We start from the raw sequence: 22336 nt of genomic DNA on the forward strand, positions 1-22336 counted from the left end.
GTAGCTCCTGATTCATACTGTGGTGCCATCTAAACAAAAACTGCTTCCCAGAATCCCCCTGCTGTCATTGCAGGTCCTTCCTGTGCTGTTTATTGTGCTGTTAAGAGATTTTGTCATTTTTTGTATTCAAGGAGGCCAGTCATTTATTGTGGCTCTAATGGTATTCAAACTTTTCTGCAAAGAGGGGCAGAAACATGAAATTGCTATTATAATTTTTGTATTATGCCTGTGTTTTTTTTCTTCTATTAGACTCCAGGGACTTCAGCTTGTCTTCAGCCTCTTTCTTCCTGTTTATTTACATTTATTTTGGTGGCAGGTTCCTGTAGTGGTGCCATTGGCTATCTCAGTAATGATACACAGGTCACTGAAGTATACCACTATTTTATTGTGAAATAATCTCTCAGTTTAAGGCCTGGCATCAAATGTAAAGGTGGATGCCACCACTAGATGGACTGCCACACTAAGAGTTGAATAAAACCGATTGTCAAGAGTTTTAGTGTTGTTGGTAGATAAGAATGAATTCTGTCACTTTCCTTGTAATTTCAAAGCATACTGATCATCTTTGGATATTGGCTCTGACAGGTTTTTATCTCTTTAAAAAGATGGAAATTTTTTTTTTTGGCTGATGAGACCGTAATAAGAACACTTCAGTTCTTATTAGAGTCTCACATAATTAGTCCCAGAGGACAAGAAAGATGTATCAAGTAATGGATTTTACATTTTAAACATAACCTAGGATAGAAGCTCGCTTGCGTAAATGTTTTATATCAACTAAAATTAGGTATTTAGTCATAACCAAAGTATTTTAAGTATTAAGGGATTGCCAAAGTTGGTACAATTCACTGTGTGATATTGATGTACAGCATGGATATCTGTACCAAAAATGACAATCCATTCCGTAGTTGTCAAGACACTTCATTAAAAATGGCAATTGTCAACCTCATAGTGGCGCTAGAGGAAAAATCAGGGGATTGCCAAAGTCATTAGGATTTATCCTCTTGGCACCATGAATATCTGTATAAATTAACACGGCAATCCATCCAATAGTTGTTGAGATATTTCTGTCTGAATTGGTGGAACGACCAACTGACATTGCTATCCCGCTATCCCACTGATAGCGTGGCTAAACATTATTCATACAAAAAAGTTATAGCTAGGGTGATAAGCTCACATCCAAGTTTCCCATTATCAATAATTCGACTTTTATCATTTTTTTTTTTTAACTCAGACCACATGATTTAAAGTGACTGTTTCCCATTGTTGTGAAACAATCCGATCAGGATTTTTTTGTGGTTTGAGTCCTATCATCTACTGGCTTGACCCGTGTGAGTTGGTTCTGAAAGCAGTGGCGAGATCTTGGAGAACAAAGCAACACGAAGCAGGGTTCAGTTCACAATGTTCTAAAGCAGGGGCCCTTAATGTTTTTTTAGCCAAGGACCCCTTAACTGAGTGGAAGATAGAGCAGGGACCCCATACTGCATATCTACTCAGCAAAAAAAGAAACGTCCTCTCACTTTCAACTGCTTTTATTTTCAGCCAACTTAACATGCGTAAATCTTTGTATGAATATAAAAATATTCAACTACTAAGAAATAAACTGAACAATGTTACACAGACATGTGACTAACAGAAATGGAAAAATGTGTCCCTGTACAAAGGATGGTCAAAATCAAAAGTCACAGTCAGTATCTGGTGTGGCCACCAGCTGCATTAAGTACTGCAGTGCATCTCCTCCTGATGGACTGCACCAGGTTTGCCAGTTCTTGTTGTGAGATGTTACCCCACTCTTCCACCAAGGCACCTTCAAGTTCCTGGACATTTCTGGGGTGCATGGTTCTCGCCCTTACCCTCCGATCCAACAAGTCCCAGACGTGCTCAATGGGATTGAGATCCGGGCTCTTCGCTGGCCATGGCAGAACACAAACATTCCTGTCTTGCAGGAAATCGCTCACAGAGCGAGCGGTATGGCTGGTGGCGTTCTCATGCTGGAGGGTCATGTCAGGATGAGCCTGCAGGAAGGGTAACACATGAGGGAGGAGGATGTCTTCCCTGTAACTTTTTATTTTGACCATATGTTTAATGTTAAACTTACATGTGGCACAGTGAATCCTTAGGATGAACTGTATATGTGGATGACTATCTTAGTGACTACCTTACCTATAGGCCAGTAAGCCTATCCTCAGTTTAATTTCTTTAAAGATCAACAATTATTTGGAGCTTTACCGAAGCAGTTTCAGGTTACACTGCATTTACGCTCAAACTAATCTTGGTCAGCGAGTTAATTTGATAAGATAATAATCTTGTATTCTTTAATTCATGTGGCAGCACAAAATCTGTTATTAATATTTGACTTAATTTTCTTCAGTGATTCTGTTTTAATTTAGAGATATAAAGATGAGAAGACCGATAAAGTGAAGCAGAGGTTATTGAACCAGATTAGATTCTGTGTTGTTGCAGGTACAAAGCCTGATCCCACTGAGAAATCAATTAGTATTCAGCTTTTTATTCACCCAACTGCAGTAAAAAGGTATGAAAGATATAAAGAGAAGAAGAAGACAAGATTTCCTCCAGGCTGATAGTGTAGGTATATTTTATATTGAGGACGGTCTGGGACTTTAAAACCCAAGTGATTTATTATTATTTTTTTAACTTCCATTTTTCAAGAATGTCATTTGTTTGGAAGATCAATATCTGTAACCTTGAACTGTAAATAAATCACAGTCTTAGAGTATTTATTGATATTGGGGATACTGTTTGACTGTCTCCTTAATGAAAACTAAAGAGAGCCTAAACAACAAACAGCAGTGGGCTTCACCAGTGCAATTAAACACACATTTTAAGAGCAAACTGATTAATTTCTTTAATCAAAGTCAGCTTTATCCTTGTACAGTACAGTCAGTGTTAATTATGCTGAAACACACCACAGAAGCTGCCGTTTACAGTTGCATAAAAACCCCAAAGGAAATTTCGTCACATTATAATGAGTAGATGATAAAGTAGGTGTAACCGTTTATGTAGACTCCTGCACATTGTAATGACAGGTGGGATTTTTCTCCAGCCTTTCCCCTGCGTGCTCAGTTTTATTGACATGTTTACCTCTGTCAAAGATGTTGCTTTTCCATCCCAGGTAGTTTGTCTGACAGGCAGCAGGAGAGATTTCCTAGACAGATGGGCCAAAAAACAGCTCATATTTAGAGTTTGGATTTTCGTGGTGATTTATTAACCAAAACGACGACGTGAGTTGATAAACAAGAGACTTGATGCCAAATCCTAATGGAATAATCACAAGGACAAGAAATACTTTAAACTTAAAATGTCAGGAATAGGAGTGAAATTGCTGGGCGCAACAACAATTTGGAGGATGGTCCAACATTTGTGGTCTTCATTATCACTCACCTCATCCTCCTCATTAGGTGGTAATTTATGCGCTGGCTTTGTGGCACATCATTTCTCAAGCGTGTTTCAGCAAAGCGCTTTTACGCTGCAACTCTACACGGCCCAAACAAATTGCTCTTTCTGTGTACTCCGTGTTATCGGCGATGCTGTTGCCAGTAATTGCTGTGGGAATGTAATATTCCGCCTAAAGGGCAGCTCAAAATTGTGTCTGTTCCTTTCAAATTACTGCACCTTTGATTTGATTATTCGCAACAAAACCCAGCTCTGATTGAGGCTTATTCTACTGCCTTGAATCATGTTTCCTGCCACTGCACAGTTAATGCTTCTTTATTCCTTGAATCTAATGTTAATTCAGCTACAAAAAATGTACCGTCAGTGCAGTTGTGGTGCCTTATGTAGGTCAATTCTACTTCAGCGTTCACTGCTTGGCCCTGTTGAGTGATTTCATTTTGCGAGGGAACTGCAGTTTTATTATTCATACTTCAACAGAGATTGGAGTTGCGGTGCATTAAAGCATGACGTTGTCATTTCCCCACTCGCAGAACTGTTATTCCCTTTGCCCCAAATTGGAATTAAACCCAACATTTGACGCTGGCCCTAATTTTTTTTTTTTTTTTTTTCACACAAAACTCCAGTCAAGCCTAGTCTCTCTGGACGTACACTATGTAATTATATTAGTTTATACTTTTTGTAACCCTCGCTCAAACTGCTGTTTTAAGTTATTTTTCTGCAGCTTGCCAGTTTAGGATTCATGAGTCTTTCTGTCATTGTTTGATAACAGAAGTGGGTTTTCTCACTTCAGATTTAATGCACACTGGTCTCTGCATTTTTTTAACTGGCTCCAAAATTGATCTTAACTGCAACACAATTTTTCTCCAATGAAGTACCTGAACACATTGGTTGAGTAGCGTGAAATTGACCTCTGAGATGTAGCAGTGTATGAGACTTAGATTGTGAAGACAGCTATTGAATTCAAACTAAATGGATTCTATTTGGGACTCTTTCTGCAGTATGCGTATCATCTTATTGCCCTAAATATTGCCTCATGGTGGTTGCACTTTAACGGCAGCCCAGATAGAATCGCAGCTTTTCTTGGGAGCAGTTTCTCCCCGTTTGTTGCTCTAAAGCAGCGTGTGGTCCCATATATCTTTTTGGTACTGTCTCTTCTGTTGATCTAATTGGATACCCTCTGTTGCCTACAATGAATCATTGCTGGATCTCTTCTCTCCCCTCAAGTGCTTGTTTTTTATTGAATGCAGGGTTCCCCTGAATCACAAGGCTCAACCTTAAAACTTGTATTTGTCCCTTGGCTCCAGTCATTGATCTTTTATTTTTTTTACAGCTGTGTCAGTATCACGTTTATTCCAGCAGAGGATTATAGGCTTGCTTTTATGTGTTTCTGCCTCCCCAGTCATTCTCCCTACTCCACTAATTGGCTCCTAATTTGGCAAATGCATTTAAGGTGGAATGAAAGAGCTGACCCCTCTTTGCGTTCATATGTGGGGATGCCACATCCACCGCTCCCTTGTTTTAGTATTGTTACATATCCCTGCTCTGCCTTCTATTGACCTCTACTGATGTAGAAGAAGCTCTGCCGCAGCACAGGGGGTTTAGTGGTGACACATCTGAAACAGAGGTGAGGCAATGGAGGCGATTTGGCATGCACCCCATGATTTTTGGGAAAGAAGTTTGAATCCTGCCAGTTCTCAGGCTCTTCAACATGGCGAGCGTCGGCACTCGGCTGCTGATCCACACTGCAAAACACCTCCAGGAAAGTGGCTCTCACTGAGCCGATCGAAGGCAAAGATTTTTTTAATTACTCCCCCACTGCAGAATAAAAAAGGCACGTGTTTTGCCCTGCAGGTGTCTGTATCGATTTGAGTGTATGATGTTTTAATGAGCCCGGCATGTAAATTATTTGTTGCAATTGTGTATTCATGAGAGGCTAATTCGTTCTGTTTTTTCTTCTGTTTTTCTTCTCAGTGGATGGATTCTCAGTTGACTTGGAGGCAGATTTAAGGCTTTCGAGACAGAACAGGATGTCAAAGATCTCTAAGGCAGCCAAGGCTGTGAAGAAATTGGATGCCAGCAATGTAATCCGGGCTATAGTGAGGTCAGGACAAGCGGCCCCTGGACCTCCACTAGGCCCCATCCTGGGACAGGTAAAATTACCTACGATTCTACTTCTTGTTCCTCTGAGTCTGTTTGCTCCGAGTAATCAGAAGTATTATCTTAATTGCAGGAGCGGTGCTTCATTTTATCAGCTGACCTTCTGCACACAGGTCTCACAACCTGATCCTTCCCTATTTTTACTTTGCCAATCACATAGTTGCCTCTCTCTCCTCAGTCAGCTCATTGTACATCCCCACCACCACCTCCATCTCTATTCATATTCCCATTTTTATTCTAGTCGCACAGCTCCACCGGGCAGGTAGGTGCCTCACTCGGTCTGCAACTATTTTCTCACCGTTTCCAGGCCAAAGATGCTAACACCTCCATCCACAGCAGCTGTCCTTATACATTAGCCTCACTCTTTACAAGCCAGTCGATGAAACGAGTTTGAACCTGTGAAGGTTTTCTCTTCAATTCTTGTATACTTCTCTCTGCTTCAATTGCTCCGGAGAGACAGCTGAGATTGTCTTCTCTTTTATTGCTCAGGGATGCACCACTATAACTTTTTCACCACTGATGCCAATTCCCTTCCTACTAGAAAAAATTACAATAATAAAATAAGTCAGCAGTCGTCAAGGGTTGAGCAATGAACAAAGATGGATTGGAGTGAGTGGCTAAAAATTACTGAGGCTGAATTATTTTTCACTGTAAATAAAATCATCCTTTTGTAACTGTTGATGCTGATGCTCTGTTTATCAACTTCATCTTTGTTTCTGATCACACAAGTGTATTGTTTTAAATCTTTCTTGTTAAAGTTATATTTTATTGTACACCATAAAGGCACAATCTGCTCTGGCTTTAATGGTGATTCAGCTATTTAACTTTGATTGTCCTTTGCTATATTGAATGGATGCTATGGCTTGTTCTGTACATACAAATGATCCAGTAAGGCTCTTTAATTGACACTGCTCATCAGCCTTGAATGCTGTTGCACGCTTGGAAACCAGATCAATTTTCACCGTTAATCTATCTCTGTGACTTAAAGACGACACATTCAGAGAGGAGAATAGAAAAGTGAACACAACTGGCAGAAAAGAGCTACAAATGATTATTGATGTCAGGAAAAAGCTAATGTAAAGATCTCAGAAAGGAGTTAAATGATTTGAAAACACATTTCTCTTATCCGACATCAACTGTACTGTAACGGTGTTATTGCTTTATGGTTTTGTTCAAAATGATGTACTCTGCTGTCAGCTGCAGAACTTTATAAGATAAAATCAGTTCATTACTGTATATCTGAACTCCCTAGTCAGACTGGGACTTAGATTTAGTGCTCGAAAGTACTATACTTTTAAATAATTTTACACTTTTGTTTTAACTTTCTCTGTGTTGCTTCAATCAATTAATCATTCTGTCTAGGTCAAAAAATAGTAAAAAAAAAATGTTCATCACAATTTCCCAGAGCCCAGCGTGACCTCTTTTTCTGCCTAAACAGCAGCATAATCCAAAAACCAGTTGTACAAATCTATCTGTTCAGCCCCAAACTGCAGACAAACAGTTAGCGACCTACTGGTGAACATAGTGGAGCATTTAGCAGCTAAAGAGATAGACATTTCTCTCTTAACAAAGTTAAACAAGAGTGAATATTGGACTTAAATTCATCAGGTCACTCTAAATGAATAATAATGTTGCTCCGTATCTATTGGACGTGTAAATAGGCAACTGTTTGCTCACAAGTTCGCTTTATCTACTTAAAAGGTGATAATGTGTCAGATGTTGTTTGAAGCTTGTTTCCACTGCTCCAAAGTGGACAAAAAAGCCAATGAACCATTGTTTTTATATTAAGACAGTATTAACAGGTGTAAGCCATCTCGTTCTCAAAAGTCTTGCAGATGCACACAGTGGTCAGAAAATTTGGACTGATATTTGACAGTGACTGGAATAAATACAGTGAGCAGTTACAGTAATGCTTCTTACAGTTGGGAAACTGTACTTGGGAAATACAGAGGGGGATCTATGGTTTAATCTCATCCCATTTCACCATCTTTTACTCCCTCTGAAAAATGCAGAAGCCAGTTGAAGAAACCTTAATAACCCAATTTTACTGCCGCTGCACTGTTTACCAGTTAGTTGTATAATTGATTTTAAGATTTTTACTGATCACATTTGAGGCTCAGCTAAATCTTCCTGCCCCTCAGCTACTGGAGCTAAGTTCCGTCTGACCCCCCGAAGCTGAGAATTAAGAAACTTGCTCTGTCACTCAACCCAAAGATCATTGAGTTTTTCAGTTTGTAAGCACGTCCTGACTCCAGTACTCGGAAATATCACTGAAAAAATCACTTTTTTTTTTTTTCTCTCTCTCTGTGGAAAGGGGGAAATAAATCGTCACTCCTCTGTATTAAACCTTTCTCTGTGAAAGGCCCCTGTAAAGTGACAAATCCCAGCAATGCATTTTGAGTTATTATTAGCACAACAAATTTCCACAGCTCTGCATTAGACCTATCACTGTTGTACTGAAACGTAATAAAATAATAAAATATAAAAAATAATAAAAGTTATCTGTTTGGATGTGATACTGGCTCTGCTGGTCTGACTTTTAAGTGTGGATGTGTGAGCACATGCTTTTGTTCAGAGTGACTCTCTAAAGTTCATGGGAAATGAAAGAGGGTCCTAAGGGCGTCTCTGTGGGCTCCATGCTGACGTGGGAGAGTGTGTGGCTTTGGGAGTGAGACAGTGCGTGATAATGAGAGGGAGGAGCTTTCCCCTGGTCCTGGCCCTCTCCCTGCTCTGAGCTCTGGCTTGGCAGGGTCGAGTCTCCTGGTTCTGCTCCAGCCACAGTCCCAGCTCCTGTAGCACCGCGCTCCTGCTTGTGTCTTTCCCAGGCTGAGCTCAGCTTCACAGCCAGAGCCAGTAGGTTCTTCCCCAGGAACACAGTGGACACACGGGGGTCCCTGTACCACAGCATGCCTGTGCCCCTCAGGGCCAGGGTGAAGATATTGATAGTGACCAAGCTAAGCCAAGGGTACAGAGCCTCCTTACGGGAACCCCTCTGTCCTGGCAGGCCAGTGGCCCCCAGCTCTGTGAGAGCCACACAGGGCAACAGCAGCAGGAGGGCGTAGCAATAAAAAAAGACCAGGCCCTCTGCCCAAATGGGCAGCCTCTGCTTAACGACCATGCCATTCCCCGCAGCAGCCCCGCCTTGGGCTTCCCATAGTCCCGCCTGCAGGTCCAGCACATCCAGCAGGTCCACCACAACCCACAGGAGCCGGCCACGCACCTCCTGCTTTCTGCGCTGCGGGGTCATATGGTCAGCTCCCGTCAGGATAAGAAACAGGGAGGGCAGGCAGATGGACAGCAGCAGCGTGACTTTCTGATCAGTGCAAAACTAGCCTATACAAGCACTGTACGGGCTAATAGCTCAGTAGCCCATTAGTAGCGACAGAGTTATCGGACTATGATCGTTTCTGTGGCTTTCGCTGTCTTTTTAATAGACTTTTAAAGAGAAAGTAATGTGAATCACAGCAGAGCTGACAAGTGTAGCTCCACTGCTAAAAGCTACTGATTCAGTCCGTGACAATAGGGATTCAGTATGGTCAGTTCTGTGTAAGCATTCGTTGTCAAAGATTCTTCTACTGAACACCTGTAATTTACAATGATATAAAATAGAGAAAAAGCAGCACATTCTCGTGTTTGAGAGGCTGGAACGAGAAACTGTTGCATTTGGGTTTGACAAATAAATAAGTCATGATTAAATTAGTTGGTGACTAATGTCCTGTCGACCAGCTAACTGATTAATTGAGAAATTGTTTTAAGCCTAGTTCTTTATTTCATTTTATTTAAGCATCAGAAACCTTGACCAGTACTTATCACCTGTTTAAGCCTGATGTCACCCCAACATCTGAGACCAGCATTAGTATGCATCTGTCTCCAGTATTGCATTGCATTTCTTCTCGGACTCTTTTGCATCATCTTGTATAATATACTTTGAAATTCTCCCCAAAAGCTTTGGTGCTGATGGTGTGTCCTGAATGATTTAGACATATGTCTGTTAAATGTGTCTCTTTCTGCCAGAGAAGGTGGGTGTGAGCTTGTAGGCATACTGTAGCTGTCGCCATGTCGGGGGTAATGAGGTGAAATGGGTTGTAACAAAGTGCTCAACGGAGCAAAACAAAGCCATATGTTTGTCTAAAGGTGCCTCCTTTTGGACTGTTTGGGATGTCATTGTTGTCGGGTGGCATGTTGTGTGCGTTTGTCTCTCTGGGTCCCGTGCTCCATCAAGCTCACACTGTGTGTAACGGTAAATAAATGGCAGTCGGCAGCCGATCTGCTTTAGGCAGTGGCTCCGGCCCTTTTAATCTTAGCCTGCCTCTTCTCCTCGTTTTTTTTCTCCGTCTCTGACTAACCACCCTTGACAGGGGAAGTGCAGAGAGGTAGGCTGCCTGTCGGCTGCGGGGCAAATTTAAACAAACGAGAGAAATAAACGAAGGAATGGGAGACAAAAAAGGGAAACGGACAGCTTTGGTACAGGAGAATAATTAAAGGCTGGATTGAAATTAGCACAGGCAAATGGAGGAGAATAAAACAGAGCACCGGAGAAAGCAGAAAAAGGAGAAAGAAAATAGGAGAGTGGCTCATGCACTTTTCTTCAGGAGCAGGTTATGAGAGTCGGTGGGAGCTGAGGGAAAATGCTGAGCATTGTATCTAGAGCTTAACAGGTGTAACAAATTCTAGGAAGTAGTCATTTGCCGAAATGCTGCTGCCTATGCAGTCACTGCTTTTAGTATAATAGAAACATGAGAAGTTGCCCAACAGGGAGTGCATCCAGTATGCGTATGTTTGAAATTTAGAGTAAGCGAGGGAGGAGGGGATGAAAGTAAGAGGGTAGGCAAGAGCTGGATGTTGTCTACTACTCTGGTTATCCCTCTATGGTTTTCCCTTAAAAGTTTCTCTCAACCGGAGAGAAATTCCCCACTGACACTTTGAATGAATTTCTTTTTGTGCCTGAGTGTGTACATTAGTCTTAATACATCCTGTTAATATAGCCTGTAAATCAAGCGTAAAGCACTGAGAATAAGCGCTTGCATTTTGACAAATGCCTCAATTTCAATTAATAGGACCATTTAAGCTCAGAGGCGAGGCCGGCGGGTGCATTCACAGCCGCTGTGAGCAAAGCGCCAGTTCACTCTAAAAACATCACACACTTACTACAACTCTTGACAGGCACACCCCATCTCTCTTTTAACATTAAAGGCAGACAACACGACAGCACACTCAAGGATTACTGCGAGAGGATCCAAGCTGATGGGGCTGCTGGCATAATTGTGATAAATGACAGCCTTTTGTCAGTGTGCCGCACCATGAAACAAAGAGCACCCCTTTCTTGCTTGAATTTCTGTGCAATTTTTCTTCTGACAAAAATATTTTTCAAATATATAATACATATTAAGGCCTCTTGGCCTTAAATAAGGACTGACTCCTGTTTTTCCCCATGTGGGTGAAAGGCTGCCAATAACACTCCTACATAATAGCCAATGAACTGTCAACACTAGGCGAGTATGAAACACTTTATTAGCTTGCACTCTGTCCTGGAGGTGTAGCTGACAGCAGCTGTGGAATAACTTCACAGTGTACACATGGCATATGTCCAAGTTCCACATGGTACACATAATGTGTACACCTCGTGACGATGCAGAGGCTCGTAGATCCATGAGGAAACAAGGCACTTGTCTGTACTGTACATCCTCTACACCTGCTGCTCTGACCCATAATCCCATGACGACCAAATACTACGACACCCACATGTTAACAAATCAGTGAATGAAAGGCTCCATCTGTAATCAAAAAGTTAACTCTTAATAATCTGTGGCAGCTGGACAGTTTTTTTTCTTCTTCTTTTTGAAAATGACTGACAGAGACTTTTAAGACAAGTACAGACGACAGCAAAACATGATTTTTAAATGTGTTCTGAACTGGTAAAGGGATTACTTACAATGGTATTTTGTACTTTGTAAATAATGTAGTAAAATAGACCTGTACTGTAGTTTGTGTTGCAATAGGATTAAGATGATGCAAAATGCCCATCTTTAAGCCCTACTGTTGAAAGATTGTATTTATGAAAACGGTGTTTTTCATAAATAGTTGGCATCTTGAGTTATGCACATTTTTGTTGTGGTAGAATTGCTGCAGGAGGGTTTTAACATTTACAGCAAAAGTGGTTCTAAAATAAATGTGACGGTTCAGCATGCATCTCTAAAATCATTTCCAGCTGATGTTTAAGATAAATCTTGGATGTCATGACAGTATTAAAAAAAAAAGATAGGATATGAGGATAAAAGATCTGCTACACATTCTTTTTTTATTTTATTTTCTTCTCTCATCTTCTTTCTCTCATAGTTTTACCTCTTCATGCCTTTCAAATCTATTCAAATAGGACTTGAAGCATGGCTCTGTGGAAAGGGGGAAATAAATCGTCACTCCTCTGTATTAAACCTTTCTCTGTGAAAGGTCCCTGTAAAGTGACAGAGAAAGAAGTACACTAAAGGTCAGAGTCTGTATTTTGGCATCTAATGGCAGAAAAGTGTTGATCTCCATTTTCCGACAAGCCACGTGACCTGAACTCAAAAATTAACAAGTAAACCAATATGAGATACTGTAAATGGAGTAATGCAGTAAAACAATACAATAATTTAAACAGGGTTATGAATGCAACACATTCAACAAATCTGTGGCAGTTTGGGCAGCTGTGCCCAGATTAAAGAAAGGAATAAGCACTACTAGACTAAAACATACATTTCTGGATTATTCTTTACAGGCTGATAGATGTGTTCACAGTGATCACTTAAAAAATACACTCCCACAAATCCCAGCAATGCATTTTGAGTTATTATTAGCACAACAAAATGTGCAGAAAGCCAAGCTTGCCGAATGCATTTCCACAGCTCTGCATTAGACCTATCACTGTTGTACTGAAACGTAATACAAGTTATCTGTTTGGATGTGATACTGGCTCTGCTGGTCTGACTTTTAAGTGTGGATGTGTGAGCACATGCTTTTGTTCAGAGTGACTCTCTAAAGTTCATGGGAAATGAAAGAGGGTCCTAAGGGCGTCTCTGTGGGCTCCATGCTGACGTGGGAGAGTGTGTGGCTTTGGGAGCGAGACAGTGCGTGATAATGAGAGGGAGGAGCTTTCCCCTGGTCCTGGCCCTCTCCCTGCTCTGAGCTCTGGCTTGGCAGGGTCGAGTCTCCTGGTTCTGCTCCAGCCACAGTCCCAGCTCCTGTAGCACCGCGCTCCTGCTTGTGTCTTTCCCAGGCTGAGCTCAGCTTCACAGCCAGAGCCAGTAGGTTCTTCCCCAGGAACACAGTGGACACACGGGGGTCCCTGTACCACAGCATGCCTGTGCCCCTCAGGGCCAGGGTGAAGATATTGATAGTGACCAAGCTAAGCCAAGGGTACAGAGCCTCCTTACGGGAACCCCTCTGTCCTGGCAGGCCAGTGGCCCCCAGCTCTGTGAGAGCCACACAGGGCAACAGCAGCAGGAGGGCGTAGCAATAAAAAAAGACCAGGCCCTCTGCCCAAATGGGCAGCCTCTGCTCAACGACCCCTCCACTCCCCGCAGCAGCCCCGCCTTGGGCTTCCCATAGTCCCGCCTGCAGGTCCAGCACATCCAGCAGGTCCACCACAACCCACAGGAGCCGGCCACGCACCTCCTGCTTTCTGCGCTGCGGGGTCATATGGTCAGCTCCCGTCAGGATAAGAAACAGGGAGGGCAGGCAGATGGACAGCAGCAGCGTCAGGGTCTTCCTGGCAAGCGGATCTGGTGGACGGCGCTCCTGCCTGTAGTTATGGCAGACGAAGAAGAGCTTGAGCTGGAGCAGGGACAGGAACAGGAACCAGAGGGCATTGGCAAAACCACGACGCGGCGACCGCGCCTCTGACACCACACCGGCCGACACAAAGCGCAGCGCCAGCAGGAAGCCCACATCACCGAGCAACACTGCCGCACACTGCCACACGCTAGGTCCTGGAAGACCACGAGCACCCAGCATGCTCTGCTCCAGCAGGTAGAGGTCCACCACTGCCATCGTGCTCACTGTGACCAGGGTTGATACGCACACCTGGGGCGTGGGCACCATGCCTGAAAGAGAAAACCTGTTACAGTCTGTTCGACAGAATTCAAACTCTGCTCACATCGCTCCACACAGTGCCATCTGTCCTCGGTAACACTGACAGATTTGCAGGATAAGAACATACTCGTTGTTCCCAACACTTATTCAAAACCAAATGGAAAATAGTTTGATGTTTGTTGCTATGGTTAAAGACATTGGCTGCCTAGTAAGCAGTGAGCCCCCTTCATCTTTGGCCAGAGCTACATCTACCCTGGCTGCTCAAGCTGAGAAGCCTTTTAAATTGTGTGGGATTTTATTTTTTTTTGTAACTCTGCAGCTCTTTGAATTTAATAGTCTTTATTTTTCCATAAATGTCCTTGCTTCTTTTTGATTCTCAGACTTTCCCTGAGTTCTTTGCTGTTACTTTTGTCTGTGTATTGCTGTTTGTTCTTTTTGTACTCCTCTTATTCATTATTAATTAATTGCGTTCAGGCGCAGCTAGGTGTCCTGTCGAAGCCTTTTCTTTTGCCTCTATAGTGTGCCTTGTTTATTCTCATACTTTGCTGCAGTCTTTAATCTTTTCAAATTCCCCTCTCATTTCAGATGAATATTGATAACTTGCTATTTGTTTGGAGGATGTGTTTGACTCTTACCTATGTGTACACACTGTATGTCTGTGTGAGTGCATGCAAGCAATGCTAATTTGGCTGAACGTGAGGGGTTCTTTTTTTTTGTGGCAGTTCATATCTCAGCCACGGACAGTGTAAACCTCAGTACTGACATACTGTAGTGTGAGAAATTATCATTGACTTTACAGTGTAATCAAACCGCCATCTCTTTTATCGTATTTAGCTGAAAAGCACAGCACAGACCAGTGAACTATCTGTTAACTGCTCAGCACAACGCGGTCAACCCCTCAACTGGATCGATGACATTACAATATAAAATCACTACTAGCTCAGATGTGTCGTAATGGCAACAGTTCAGCGTTATCGAGCGAGAGATTGTCAGCATGATTGCAGCCTCCAAAAAAAATCTGCCAGTGAAAAGTGTGTATTGATATCTTGCCGATCGAAGACACATCACTTCCCTCACTGTAACAGGAGCTCTGCCATCTCCTCAGTGCTGTCTGAATCATTGAAAAGGGTTGAGGAACTCCACTGGGTAAAAAAGCGGGTTTGAGATTGTGTGTGTGTGGGGGGGGGGGTGGATGAGCATATGACTGCAAGTAAAAAATTAATAGGCCTCTTGGCTGTCTACATGTCTAATAAAGTGTTACTGCGTGATGGTAATATTCATAAATAAGCGCAGGAGGAGAGGGGGTGAAAGTGATGCAAAAAAGAAAAGACTCAAATGTAGATAGAAAGTGACTTCCATCCAGTTGTATAAAGACATGCAGTTCAAGTGCCAGCCTGGCCTGGATGAATCCAAATGTATTCATCACCAGGGCTATTGAAATACCCCAGACATTAGAGTTTGTCTGAAACGGATGAATCAAAGAAATGAGGAAAGGAACAATCTCAACTGATTCATCTGCTCGGAGGCATGGTGGGAGGACAGGCGTGGATCATGCCAGCATTCGTAATATCTGATTGTCTATGGAGCCTTTTGTCTCCTCGCTTACTGCAACTTGATTACCATTTCCCCCAAAATTGAATGAATTTCACCAAGCAGCAGATTGAGAGGATATTGGAATTTAAATTTGTTTTTTCCTTCTCTGGGAACAAACCCTATCTGCAGGGAGAGAGGGAGAGGATGGAGAAGTTTTACAGCCACTGTTGCAGCTGGCCTCTTAAGATATTCCACCTGCGCCTTAAATTTCACCCTAGAAATCTCCCCCTCAGCCTGTGTTTGTGTTTTGACGCTGTCAAAGCGGTGTAATGTATTCTGTTCTGAGTGAGAGACCGGGATGACAGCCTGTGTGTCCACTCTGCTCATCAATAATGACCAAATTCATCATTCCCCTGTCTGGAAAATGACACTGCAGTTGACAAGGTGAGGCAAACTATTTCAGTGTAAGCATGAGTAATGGCGTGTAATAGTGTGCAGGTGAAAGATTTGTTCATTTTTATGTGTTCCGTTTTGCACTGTAAATCCATTCCCCCCCATTTCTTCCCACTCTTTAATCTTGTGTGACACCATGTGCATACTGTTCCTTCCTCCCATTTGTCCTGTAATCGTCCAAACAAACAAAAAAGCTCTCAAATTATTTGCAACACACACTCGTGCTGACAGAGATAAAGCAAGGGGTGGGGTTGCCACTTCCATTTGTTTTGCTATTAATATTGGTCGATTTCCAGGTGGACAGAAATCAATGTAGAGCAAAGATTAATGTGTCTCCACTCAGAGTTTATCTCTATGAACAGCCCCACAGAGCTCCAAATCGCATCAAAGACCAGATACTCCACAAGTTATTACAGGTGCCACTGGGGCACCAAGGGCATCAGGACAACATCTAGGCCATTATTATGTGCAAACTAATTAATTAATAGAGAGCCAGGCAGTGTGCAATCCCTGATAATGCACTGCTGAATAAATCCCCTCTACAGAATTAAAGCCACATGCCCGAAACATCTGTTGATTTGTAAGGTAGCAGCTCAAGTGTTGCCTGAGGGGATTTGTGTTGCTTTTTTGACTGAGTTATCACGTTTTTTTCTTGAAAATAGGGTTATCATTACTGGCCCAGCATGCAGTGCGACGTCTCGCATCCTCCGGCAATTAAAATAATCTCTATGAAACCGCTTCTCTGCAACACCTGTTTCATAACTGCCCTATTAAGAGCAGGTACTGTGAGATTATCAGAGCATGGCTGCTAGTAAAGTGAAGCTTTAGTTACCCAAACCATTCGTCTTGCACTTAGGCTCGATCCTCCTGGCTTGATTTACAGCGAGTAATGTGCTTTTTCTTCCAAGTAGAAGCGCAGTCGATGACCAATAAAGTCTCTTTTATTGTCGTTGATGAGCCAGGCTCGGTGATAAAGTCTTGTTCTTACAGTCCGGGTTTTTGTATAGAGGCAGGCTCCAGGAGAAGGCTCATCTCGAGGCTGTTAAGAGTGGAAAGTCATCGCCACTGCCACACCAAGCAGACCCGAGTTTGTAGGATTCAAAAAAACTGCTCATACTTATCAAGATTTCCCCCTCTGTGCAGAAATGGCATGGCCGATGTGTCTGTGGTTATTGCAGAGGCTCGATCCGAATCTGGATCTGTCACCTCCCGCAGTGTCGCGGTCTGCCGTTGTTGGTTTATCTTTCCACGCAGCAGCGGGGGCAGAGAGCCGTGCAGGGCTTGCTGCTGCGGCTCGGGCGGGCTCCGGCTGTGCCGAGCAGCCGGGGGAAGTCGGTCAGAAGTGGAGCATCCGCGTAACGTTAAAGTGAAGACCGCAGACCGAGAAGAAGATGGCTCATGCGAGAGCACGCAGAGCGGCGCAACAGCGAGAGGAGAAACTCACTCACGCTGTCCGACTTTGGTTGTGGTGTTAATTTGTAAGCAGGTTACGTGCTCCACTCCAGACCTCCCACCCTCTTCAGTTTCTCCTCCTCAGTTTCTCCTCCTCTTCTCCACCAGCAGCTGTGGAAGTTAAGCTGGAAGATGCTATGAATATTTGAGAGCACCCAGTTACAGTATATTCATTGGTTATGGTAATTATGATGATGCCACTTGCAGAAGATTAGTTGCATTGTGTGGGAGCAGGCGGAATACCTTGTTTACCCTCCTTCGTTTGAAATAAGAGCGGAGGAAGTGGAGCGAAAGGTGCTTGCCTGTAGACACACTTGGAGCTCAGAAGGCAGATGTTACAACTTTAATTAGACCTCCTCCTGTCTACTTACTGTCTTAGTCACACAAGGAAATCATCCCTCTATTGTGGATGAACTCATTACAGCCGGCTTACTGCACACTTAAACAGAAGGATTGGGAATTTCTGTGACAGATCTAGTTGAAAATTAATCTTTTGGAAACTGTTTTCAAAAAGAGCTGGCTGCTTTTCTGGTTTAAGAATTAAATTTTTGGTCCTTTGTCAGCCACAGATGTGATTTTAAGGAATTTCATAGCAGCCCTTCTTCCTAAGGCTCCTTCAAGTGTATCTGAAGGCATTCCAGTCTGCACCTTTAGCAAAGGCTCAGGTCCTCAGCTCCCTCGTTTCTGTGGCTCTCAGTGTGCTGGGTTCATTTTAGAGTGAGAGGTTTAATCAGACTGGTGGGGAAAAGGAAGGAGAGTCATCTTTCTTGTCAGATTCAGCTCTGCGCTCCACTGGCTTCCAAGAGGAGAGATTTTCCATTGTCCTCACTTCAGCGTGGGTTTTTGTTTTGTTCTTTATCCGTCTTCTTCTTTTCGCTGCCTTTCTGTCACCCCTCATGTTTATCCCATTTTCTCCTCCATCCTGCTTCTGCCCCCTCTTTTGTTTTTGTTCCCTGTGGGTGTGGTTGAAGGTCATTCTGCACACTGGCTCACTTTCAGAGAGGAGAGAGCGAGGCAGGAAAAAGGACAGGCGGAGAACAGCAGAGGAGGGCGAGGGGCAGCCAGGCGGGCAGGCTGTCCACAGTACTGTGCAGTCACTTTTTGCTTCAGACATGATTGGGGAAGTTTGGAAGGACACATGGGGTTGCAGACTGTCCCAAGAATGCTAAAGGCATCAACACTGAGTCTTGCCCCATGCACCTGGGGCTGACCTCCACAAACATGGCAAAATGGAGTACTCAATCCCTTCACCTTCCTGCTCTTGGCTCTTTCTCTCGGTGTCATCTCAGAGGGTGTCGGGCATGAGTTAAAAGAGAACTGATTTAGCATTGCACTTCTGCAGCGTTGTCCATCTCATAATGTACAGTACAAAAACATCAATGCAACAGTAACTGATATATCGTTCTTTTTTTATTCCACACATTATTCTTCCTCGTCAAAACCTGGCACCTACTGTACGTACATTGCCCACAATGCATCTTGACCACCAGCAGTCTGAGATTTGGGAATGTGCACTTTATCAGATTTTGCGCTACTCCCTCTGTAGCCAAGTCTTTATACAACTTTGTTCACATATGCGTTAATCCTCCCCAGGACCTGCAAACAGACTTTTGAATGACACCTTTTTAGTGTGCAAAATTCACTATTATCTGCTATCAGTTGTTGCAAGTCTGACTTTATTCCAACCCCTGACTCTCTTTCTTTGTCTGTCTCTCCTCCACTTGTCAGCGTGTCTTGTGATTTTTCAGACATCTCCAGCGTGGAGCCTCAGCTGCCTGCAGTTCAGGCTCCTGTGTTTCTGCTGCAGCCTCCACACGTGATTAATCATGTGAAGTGGCAAAAAGCACAACACTGTCAAGACTGTGAGGGGAACCTAATGGAGTTGAAAATGGGATGTTTTGTCGTGATGCAATCCATTTTGTTCCACCCTTCGCCTGCTTGCTTTCGCCATGCCCTCAAACAGCAAATTCTTCTTCTTGTGCCAGCCAGAAAAAGTGAAGGCTGCCTCTATTTTAAGCAAAGATCCAGACAGCGAAAACAATGCTAAGAAGTTTTGACTTGTTTTGGTTGTTATAAAGATGAGGCCCCGAATTAGGTTAGCTCCGTCAGTTCTGCACTCATGCTTGTGTGAGCAGTGCTCCTCAGCTCTTTATATATTGGCCTCTGCACAGTTCACTGGTGACGGGGGGGGAGAATCTTTTCATTTTCCACTTTTAAGACTAATCCACTGATTCCAGGGTGGAAAATCTAGTAAAATGCATGTCCAGCGTGAACTCAATTTATTTTATGCTGTTTTGCTGTGTGCATCTGTGTCTGTTAGACCTAAACTGACCTGCTGTTCAGCCTCTCTGTTACCCCGTCTGCAGCTGAGGGATTCAACATGAAACCTAATCAGCTGTATGACGCTACTATGGGGCTGAATGTGATAAAATGCCAACAGCGAAGCAGATTAAATGAACAAGGTAATGAAGGTAATGAATGAGAGTGTTTCACACTGAGGAGTTTAATTAACCTCGCCTCCCACCAGCCTTTCTCCACTGTAACACCTTTGTCACCGTATCGCAGCCCTCCACTGTGTCGATCGCCCGGGGCAATTTATCAGGTGGCCTTGTGTGCCGGGGGCAGTTAATCCTGCCTCCTGCCCCAAAGTCTTATCCTGCATCTGTGTCCTTTATCTCCATGTTTGCCACGCTTCCATAAGCACAATACTTTCTCTTGACCTACTCACCTTCTCTTTCTCATCTCCCTCCATCTCTTCCTTTCTCCCCTCCTCCACTCCCTTTCTTTTCCTCTCCCTTATTTTTTTTTCTCCCCCCTGTTCTATCAGATGCAGAGACACCTGCAACCACACACAGTGAATGAACACTTCCTCACCGTCAGCAGTCCCTGGCAGCTTAATATGCACACATATCCACTCTTAAACTGATAGTCTTGTCATATTGAAATCAGCCCGAAATATTCATACATAAACACACACACACTTACCCATTTTCATAAGGACCTCCTTCGGCCTTTCGCTTTCCTTGTCTCCTCTCCCGTTGTTTACCTTGGTTAAACAAACCCCTTCTCATTGTTCAAATATTGACCACGACGATCACTGGCCACATTCTGACAACTTTAATACACCTCAGCTGTCTCTCTCTTTTCCCATTCCTGTCTCTCCTCTCCGCCCCTCCATCCACACACACACTCACACCATTCTGCCACACCAGTGCTACATCTTGTTAAAAAGAGTTAGTGAAGCTGAAAGGCCAATCACATTAACACGGAAGGAGTGTCAATAAAGACTGCAGAGAATATGTTGGATGGGTCAAATCAAATGGACACTTCCCAGATTTTAATTGCAAATGCCTAATTGCTCCCATAATTACGAGTAATAAGAATCTGCCGGGCTGATCTTGAATGGGTCATATAGCAATTACTCACCACTGTCGCTGCTGGACTTGACGCAAGAAATATCTTCTTAGATTAGCGTTTAATCACGGTGCCCAGGATCTCAAAAGTCTTTGAAGATGTGCGGCTGAATGTCCTTGCCCACAGCCGGCGTGGAAGGCCCCGCCTCGGGTGATGGGCTGCAGCCATTTTATACTGGAGAGCGCCCGGCTCTAATCAGTCATGGTGAAAGAGAGAGGATTTATCCAGAAGCTCGGACTCGAGGATGATTAGATGCTCAGATGCAGTGAGGGGGGTTAGCGATTTGTCCGGGGCATGAATGTTCCAGTTCTCTCTATCTGATAAATGTCATGCAAAGTTGGAGGAGCCAACCTCAAACCTTGCTTTCATGGCACGCAAGCCCCTCTGCCACATTTACAGACTGTGATTGCAATTACCAACATGGTTGGTTGGTAGCCCGAGGCCAATATAAAACTTCCTCACGCTGCCATTTTCAGAGGATCAGATGCCTGGACTCCTGTGGTACAGCTTAATTAAAATATGACTACCTGTCTCTGGTGCATACTTAGTTGTATGCGGAGCTCAAGGGCAAACTGTCTGCTTCCCCCAAGTGGGTCGTGTTTTATTTGCCACTTAAGCCTTTTTATTTTTTTATTTGTTCAAGCCCTTTTTTTTTTAGCACAACTATCTTGTCAGGGAGGCCGTTCGAATTCGTTGCCTCTGTCTATCTTTAGAACAGTCGCTCCCCTGTCTGCATAATGTCTCGCCGTCCGTGCTTAAGCACATTTTAGAAACCTCAGGCATTATCTCCGGCTGGTCTGGAAGGCTCTTTCATGGCATTGTGTGGCATGAAAGGGCCATCTGAGTTTGTGGGAGAGATTATTATCCGACACGGGCTGAACAGAAGGGAAGGAATGGGAGCTGAATGTGTGAGGCAGAGCCCGAGGGTTTGCTTTGACTCATACGCAACATCACAGCCTTTATACTAATCCATATTTAATTAGACTTTCCTTCAGTGCTCCCTCGCCGTTTGTTTACCCTTGCTATGTTGTTTTATGGGAGGCGGAGGGAGGGAAGGGCATGGGTAGAAGGTTGACATGGGATTACTATTAATAAGCATGGGTGGGGAGGGGAGGTAGAGCCTAGTGAGGGCTCCGGGGACGTAGCTGGATTTCATTTCATTAGTAACATATTGTAATTCAAATGGCACCAATCAGCTCTGAAACCATAACATATCTGGACTTGTGTGATGTGTTGAAATTTCAATCCGTTTTTTTGTGATTGTGTTAGTGGATCTGTGTTAGCATAGAAATTCCAGTGAGTAATGAGGAGCGTTTTAGACCCAAAGGAAGTGATGGGGTCGTGCAGATCAACAGCTGATTAGCATTCATCAGGTGCTTTTGAAGCCTTTAGCAGAGATGATGTTCAGAGAACTTTCTGCTCCGTTAAATTTAAATGAATGTCTTCCCCCCCGTGCTGTCATTGGAGAATGTCTCAGGATGACTGACTTTTCATCAGATCCTTTATTAGAAACTGAGGGCTCTGCTCTGTCGTGGAGCAATAGAAGCTTGCGAGTCCATTAAACTGAATAAAACTCCTTTTTTTTTTTTTTTTTTTTTTTTTTTTTTTTTCGTCCCCTCATTTATGAAATGAACATTTCAATCAGTGTGTTGCCTTTGGGAAGGATGGCGGATGAAGGTCAGCATAAATCCGGCAGTAATAATTAGATTCTTTATTAGTCTTTGCCTTTGATTTCGGCTCCAAAGAGGAATGGTGCAAAGGAGCAGCATTGGCCGAGTGTTGACTTAATGTCACCCATCCATTTTGCTTTCGCTCTGGTTGGCCTTGCAGGAGCTGGAAAATGGGAGGCTCA

The 22336-nt window shown here is 43.5% G+C and overlaps 2 protein-coding genes across 3 annotated transcripts in view; one reads left to right on the forward strand and one right to left on the reverse strand.

The window, feature by feature from the left end:
• mrpl11 (mitochondrial ribosomal protein L11) overlaps positions 1-22336 on the forward strand; it is a 35939-nt gene that overhangs the window by 5322 nt on the left and 8281 nt on the right. The window contains exon 2 of the mRNA XM_028589952.1: positions 5380-5558. Coding sequence (XP_028445753.1) covers positions 5436-5558 — 123 coding nt within the window. The 5' untranslated portion in view covers positions 5380-5435. The remainder of the gene's footprint in view (positions 1-5379; positions 5559-22336) is intronic.
• Positions 11090-21074, reverse strand: tmem265 (transmembrane protein 265). Of its 2 annotated transcripts, none has more exons than XM_028589951.1 (2): positions 20497-21074; positions 11090-13643 (listed from the first exon to the last, which is right to left on the reverse strand). In XM_028589951.1, exon 2 carries the CDS (start codon positions 13639-13641, stop codon positions 12577-12579), a length of 1065 nt encoding a protein of 354 aa, XP_028445752.1. In that variant the 5' UTR covers positions 13642-13643; positions 20497-21074; the 3' UTR covers positions 11090-12576. The 2 variants fall into 2 exon arrangements, with proteins under 2 accessions (XP_028445752.1, XP_028445751.1); XM_028589950.1 differs by lacking the exon at positions 20497-21074 and adding an exon at positions 16451-16719.

The sequence above is a fragment of the Perca flavescens genome, chromosome 10 (assembly GCF_004354835.1).
Source record: "Perca flavescens isolate YP-PL-M2 chromosome 10, PFLA_1.0, whole genome shotgun sequence".
NCBI lineage: Eukaryota > Metazoa > Chordata > Actinopteri > Perciformes > Percidae > Perca > Perca flavescens.

Bases quoted from the DNA above. Each gene is read 5' to 3' on its own strand.
- tmem265 (XM_028589951.1), bottom strand. From the start codon at position 13,641: ATGGTGCCCACGCCCCAGGTGTGCGTATCAACCCTGGTCACAGTGAGC.